The 7,533-nt window shown below is 34.4% G+C and overlaps 1 protein-coding gene across 1 annotated transcript; it reads left to right on the top strand.

Annotated features, from left to right (window-relative positions):
* The first annotated feature begins 5,896 nt into the window (after positions 1-5,896).
* Positions 5,897-6,758, top strand: LOC131146795 (uncharacterized). The gene has a single exon (XM_058096619.1). The coding sequence runs from the start codon at positions 6,157-6,159 to the stop codon at positions 6,613-6,615; it is 459 nt and encodes a 152-aa protein (XP_057952602.1). The 5' UTR covers positions 5,897-6,156; the 3' UTR covers positions 6,616-6,758.
* The last annotated feature ends 775 nt before the right edge of the window (positions 6,759-7,533 follow it).

Below are 7,533 nucleotides of genomic sequence, written 5' to 3'. Positions count from 1 at the left end.
GACAAAGACTGAATTTCGTTGACGAAGAAATACCGAGAGGGGTTTTTGAGCCGACTGAATTTTGTCGACAAAGACTGAATTTCGTCGACAAAATTAATGAGAATTCGTCGACGAAGGACGTGGCTCGTCGATGAATCCTGTTCTATAAATACAAGAAATCCGAATTTTTAAGCTTCTCTAAGAAGCAAACTCTCTCTCCCTCTCTCTCTCCCATTTGGTTCTCCCTCTTTCTTTTGTCGATTTCGGGCCAGATCTTCACCGGATCTACAATCCGAAGTTACCACGACGCTCCTGGGAAGTTCTCTCCAAATCTGCCGGAGCGGATCGTCGATGAAAGTAAGGTGGAAACCATCCCAAATCCAGGGTAAGACTTTTTACTCATTATTTGGGCTTTTGACAGTTGAGAAAAGTGTTGTACACGTAGAAATATCGAAGTTTAATATTGAGAATTTTCATTTCCAGGGGTGTTGAATTGGGAACGTATGAAATCATCCCTAAGTTGAGGTAAGATTTTTAAGTCAAAATTCACTTTATGGTAGTTATAGAAAATGTTGTACGTGTGAAAATACTGAACTTTAATACTGGGAGTTTTCATTTTCAGGGTGTTGAGTTAGGAACCCTGCGGGTGCAGAGCAGTTTTATTAGGGGCTTTCCAGGAATCAGGTAAGGGGATAAACAAAACTAGCTTCATTTTGAGAAAATGCATGTATATGTATATATAGTATCTGATTTCAGTAAAAATAAATATATTTATATATATGATTTATATTTGCAAAATACTGTGAAAATGATCGTATGTTGAATATGTGAAAATCCGTTTGTATGGCATGAGTATAAAATGATATGAAATATTGTTTCTGGGAATGTGATTATGATATTGATTTTTATGATGGAAAACCGGCGTACGAGCCGAGTTATGATAAAATGTGTAATACCGGCGTACAAGCCGATGATTTTCATGATACGCGTATATATGCAAAATGATATGATTGATGTGAAAATAAATGATATGAGATATCTATGTATCACGGTTTTAGTATATGTTATATAATATCAAAACCTGGTTGGCTTGGTCTAGGCTAGCACTTGCACGTTACCGTCGCTATGTCTCCATGGTCTTCGTGATCATGATATTTGTGTTAACGTCGCTGTACGGAGTGGTGTGAGATTGGATGGTCGATGTGGTTTATAAGAAGTGTGTTGATCGCCCCTGGTGTACGGACCAGGTCTGGCAGACCCATCGGACCTACAGACTACTGTTTGACTTGGCAGTGGTCGGCCAACCATTGTCAGGTCCCCCCTTCGGGCCACACAACCCAATCATGTGGGGTTAATACATGACAATAGCCAGCTAACCTACTAGGATTGTTTTTATGTTATTATTATGAAATGAGATGAGATGTGCTTATGAAATGCAGTATGTTCTGCCATGTTTCGATATACATATGTTTTCCTAGATTTGATAAACAGTGCTGAATTTGTTATATATGATATATGTAAAACACAGAATACTCATGTTGCCACACACTAGTATTAGTTTATTTCCCTTACTGAGAGGTGTCTCACCCCTAAATCTTATAAACTTTTCAGGAGCCCCAGATAGGAGAGCGGGAAAAGTCCCACTGATATAGTATTGCTTATCTATCCTCTGTGAAGGGTAAGTTGGTAGGGATAGTTAGATTTTTGTGGGGTATGTCCCTAGATTTTATTTTTGAGATGTATATATGGAAATACAGTGAGTATAGTAACTCTGGTATATTGTGATATATGGTATTGAGATGTACATTATTGTATGTTTTCTACTGCTAGGGCTTCTGCTATATGTTCTGATTTATCCCTCGTACCCACGGGTCCAGGTAGATTGTGACCTGCTAAGCTGGAATGGATCATGTTGATATTATATATGTAAAAAAAATGTGGAAAAATGAGCAGGTCGTGACACTGGTACCCACAATTAATTACTTGCGTACTCGCCTTTCTCAGCAAGCCCTCGGGTGAAGTAATCTACTTTATCCTAAATACTTAATTAATTAACATTCGTACGTAGCCAACACAATCACTTCACCGAATTTCATGCATACGCCCATATCATAATCAATCCACTGCCAACGTTATATGACAGTTATACCAGGTACGATATAACGACCTCCTCATATCACTGCCAACGTTATATCGTCATTTACATAAACCACACCACAGATCAATCACAAACCTGACCCATCAACCATGTCCACGCAAATACCATTGTATACTCAATCATCCAGTATTTTCAACCAAACAATGTTCACAATCCAATCAGTGTATTCAACCAGGCACGAATTTCAGTGAAATGACATTCACAATCTTAACAATTTCCTCATTCCACTAAGCTCAACAATCATTTAATGATCAAAGTGGTTTCAACCACACAATTTTTCCCAATTTAATACTTATATAATTAAAATAGTATTTTCAATATCAGTTTGGTTTAGAAAAATTATATCTGTATGTGTAGGATTTTTACCCAAAATTAGTCATTTTAATAATTACTAAAAAGTTATTATAAAATATTTCCCCTTACCTAATTCTTGAAAAGCCTCCTAAACTAACTAGTCCTGCACCCGTAGGGTTCCTCGTTCAATGCCCTGAAAACCACATCTCTCAGAACTAAACTTCAGTATTTCTTCGTATATAATATTTCCTACAACTAGGGTAAAGCCAAATTTTATATAAAAAGTCTTACCTTAAATCTGGGATGAATTCCTAATTAGTCCCACCGACGATCCACTCCAGCAGATTTGTAAAGAACTCTTCAAAGAGTGTCGTGGTGGCCTCTGATTGTCGAACCGGCAGAAATCCAGCTCGAAATTGAAGAGAGAAGGTGGTAGTGCCGAATTTTAGTGAATGAGAGAGAAAACATGTAGAGAATTCCCACAGAAATGAAAGAAATCTGCTATTTATACGTTGGGACTCGTCGACGAGACACGTCGATTCGTCGATGAGTCCTAGTGTACAGTTCGTCAACGAGACAGTCGACTCGTCGATGAATTTCAGTTATGCGAAAAACACCTTTCGGTACTTCCTCGTCGACGGAACACGTACCCATGCGTCGACGAAACCAGTCTATTCGTTGATGAATGCTTGCAGCCACCTTTCGAATTTATTCCTTCTTCCCCTTCTATCTTCCTTATTATTTAAATTGTTTAAAATTTCCCGGATTGTTACATTTAATGTATTAATTCAAATCAACAAAAATTCAAATATGAGACTCAAAATCTTTCTTACAAAAATAATTGAAAGCTAACTTATTACTTGAGTAAGGATATAGAGTACTAAAGTGTAATGACCCTATTTTATTAACACTGACCCGACTATATAAGAAATTAGTAATCCAATTAAATGTTGATAACTGTTAAGTAGGCATATTAACTAATTATAGTCAATTGTTCCTTCCCAAAATAAGTTCTAATTTCCTTCTAGTTAGGAGATAAATGCATCTTTTTGTCTTTTTTTATGTATTTAAATTTATACTTTTTTTAAAAGAAAAAAAAAATCACATTGAAGAGTAGAAAAGAAAAGAAAAAGTCAATTTTGAGTTTAGGATGTAACAGTCTTATTTACTTGAACAAAAAAATAATAAGTTTTCTAATGCTATAAATCTAAAATTAAGAGTATATATAATTGCTAAAAAAAAAATAAGAAATATAAAATTATTCTAAAATATAAGTAGATTATAAAAGTTTGTTTTCTTTAATAAGTGTCATTTGACAATTATATTACAATATAAATAATAAAAAAATATTTTTTATACTAATTGTGAAAAGAAAATAATATATATGTATATTTTTAAAATCCCTTTTTCTAATAATTCTCATTAGAAAATATGTTACCATATTTTTTTATTTTTATTATAATATCTATTTATTTATTTGATGACCCAAAACTCCTATGTGAGGACGCCCTTCGTAAAGAAAAATTGAAACATGAAAAACAATAATATTTTTTTATTCAAATAATTGAGCCGTGAACATTGCATACTTTAAAGAGAACATAAGCATGTGTATTTATAGGGGATGAATGATGCAGATGTGGTATTTTGAATTTCAAAAATTTTGCTCCTTGAGGCTCCTTGAAGATTGAAATCAAATCTTCAATAAGTGTGTAGTAACGGTTAAATGTTTGAATTCGTCTTTAATTGGCGAGAGATTTGCAGAAGTGTTTTCATGGATGGAATTGAAATGTTTTCATGGATGGAATTGATGTTTTTTGAAATTGAAGTATCTTCATGAGTGGAATTGATGTCTTCATCGATAGAATTGATTTAGGAGAGTGTGTTGCTAATACTTCAAGCCCAGCCAGAGGCACTAAATCAAAGAGATGAAAATATTTCTGCTGATTCATTGATGCATTCCAAGTAATTCATCAGGAAAACCCAAAATATTTTTTCTTTATAAATATATTCCCTCGATTTTATATCTATTCTATTAGATAACTTAATTTATTTTTTTCTTAAATTAATTTTTTGCCACTTCATCAAGTAAATAAGATCACCATGTTGTATCTTGAACTCAATTTTCTCTTCTGCTCTTCTCCTTCTGTTCATCATGTTTCACTTTTAATAATTTTCTTCCTTTATCTTATCATTGTTTTAATTAAGTTGGACAATCATTCTCACTTCTGTGCATTATAAAAATGATTAATCTGCTCCCCAGAAGAAAAAAACATTATTATATTTTCCGCATGTTTCATTATTTATCCTTAAAAATCGCAATAATTAATGTTTGATCATATAATAATATGAAAAAGTTAAGTACAAGAAAGATTGAATTTGCTGTCGACGCCTCCGTTTATATAATATATGTGCATTAATTTTTCAGAAAGAAACTACAAACTTTATATATTAAAAGATGTTACGTATTAAATATTCAGATGCTTCGTTAATTTATTTAGTTATTCTAAACAAATTTTGTTTTAATATTATTCTTAAATGTGATTTTATGACATAAGCTAACCTAAGTTTTAGTTCTATTTTTATAATTTGTATAAAAAATTATACAATATTTTTTTTTTATTTACTAAATTTTTATTCTTACATACTTTTTGAAAATCAAGAAAATTTTGAAAATCGAGAAAGTCTTTTTTCTAGTTATTTAGAAATTTAAGAATAAAAAATGAAAATTTGTTTTCCACAAGTAAACAAATCTCTTATTTTTATATTTTTAATTCAAATATGAAAAGTCTAAAAATATGTTGGTATTTCATAATTCCTCAAAAATAAAAATTAAAGATAAAAATTATTTTAAACAATTGAAAAGACCTACTAATTTCTCTTGGAACCGCTAGACATTTTAATCCTAAAATTCGACCTAAAAAAATAGGAAATAAACTTTATTCTTATGTCTATTTGGGATAGGATTTGCATATAAAGTCTGAAAAATTATCATACATAATGTTCTTAAATATAGGATTGTAACCGAGTTGAGCCAAGTTGTGGTCGGGTCAAGCTCAGCTTATTTATTTGAAAGGGGGCTCGATTTCAATTTGAGCTTAAATTTTTTTATATATAATTAGAAATATATATATGTTAAAAAATATATATATATTTAATAAAACTAATATTGGGTCAACTCACAAACCTTCTATAAAATTAGTTTACATTCTAGCCAACCAATAAACTAACTGCCTATCAAACTAAACTATGAGTATTGGTTGAAAATTTCAAAATTTGACGTTGAAGTCAAAATCAATGGTCATGTCAAACACCCATTAGTTGAGAGAAGGCCCTCTCTAAATGTGAATTATGTTACCAATTATTTGTTAAAATTCCAAGTTCAAATACGGCAGCCTTGAAAATGGAAAAAGTCAACACGCCCATGCCTATGCCCCGCTTGGATTTAATAGTTCAAGACCTTAATTCGGTGGAAGTCGGTCTATCCATCCTCCTCTTCCTCCCGACCATCTCCCTCTGCTGCCTCCTCATCATTAATCCGCATGTGCATATATATAAACACTCTCACAGAACACCCTCTCTAATCTCTTTCTCCACAACCCAAAATCCATATACCCCTTTAATCCCCATCTCAGCTCTTATTTAGTTCTGGGCAATTCTAGAGCCTAAATATATATCTATTGTTCAGTCATCGAAATTGATTAGTGTATTGTTCAATAATTGATCACATGATGAAGGTGAGGAAGATGGGTAGTAGGAAGGCGAGCATGCTGGTGAGGTGCCTGAAGGCACCCTTCAAGGCGCTGGCGAAGGCTGGGGACTTGTACATTAAGGGCATGACCGAGTGCGCCGGGCGTCTCAGCAACAGCAGCGCCATGGGCTGCCCCACCGGCCAACCCATGGACTTGCCCAGGAGCTTCAGCGTCAGCTCATCGTCCTGCCGGCAAGGCGGCGGCGCCGACGAGGAGCTGGCGGAGCTCGTGAGGGCGGCTTCCAAGAGGAGCGTCGTTCCGCAGCTGCCGCCCGACGCTGCGGGTGATTACGAACAAATGCGTCGGAGTTGCAGCGCGGCGATAGGGAGGATCGACGAGGAGAAGCCTTGCGAGTTTGGGGAAGACGATGTCAAGGTTAAGGCGGTGGCGTATCCAAGGAGCAGAAGCTATGCCTCGCACAAACGGTTGCTTTGATTTATAATTCTGCAATTATGGTTGATTGAGTGATGATTTAGGAGGAGACGATTAATCGATCTCTAGATTCTCTTTATGTATGCATCTCTGAACGAGAATGAATCTGTTCACTGCTAATTGAATGATTGTCAAGGCTTATGAAATCACAGCGATCTGGCTCTGCCTCTGCTGTCTTTCCCCTCCCCCCTTCTCTCTCTCGCCCATGTAAGATATAATTGATTAACAATAACCCTGAACTGACCAGAAAGTCTATTTGGGGCCCATATCATTATATAACAAAATTTAAATGGTCGTAACTATTTTTGTTTAAAATTGCCCAAATGAGTATAATTAGGTTAATTTTCTTATTTGACTGTGTGATGTAAGTTTTTTGAAAAAATGATGTAAAAATAAGAAAAGTGCCCTCCAAGGCCTTGGCCTAGCAATCGCTCTCTTTGCGAGTTACTTTCGCTTACTCATCCTCGCCACTCTAAATTGAACAGCAATTCTATTACGAAATTTGTGGGCATCCTCAATTTTAGGAATAGCAAACCCAAATCGAATGAGATTTTCAAATTATTATAACAAGCAAATCCCAAATTGGATGGAATCATCAAATTATTGTAACAAGAAAATGACTTATGATTTCCCACAATCTCCTGTAAATAGAATTTGAAAATTTTTTAGAGATTTTAATTGTAGATGTAAACATCAAGGATGTAGAAATTGTATATATACTTCCATTTTCATAATGAACGAGGAGTAGTTTTCTTTCCCATAAGGAAAAAAAAAAAAACCTTTTCATTATATATATATTTTATGGTATTAGAGCCTACCAAAATCATGAGTGCAAAACCACTACATTATCATTTGAGCAAATCAGATAGACCAAGTGACTTGTTGGTGTCCCATCCACTAAAGGAGACCAACTATTCAGTT

This window comes from Malania oleifera, chromosome 1 (assembly GCF_029873635.1).
Source record: "Malania oleifera isolate guangnan ecotype guangnan chromosome 1, ASM2987363v1, whole genome shotgun sequence".
Taxonomy (NCBI): Eukaryota; Viridiplantae; Streptophyta; class Magnoliopsida; order Santalales; family Ximeniaceae; genus Malania; species Malania oleifera.
The sequence above is the reverse complement of the archived record's forward strand: the minus strand, read 5'-3'. Positions and strand labels throughout refer to the sequence as shown.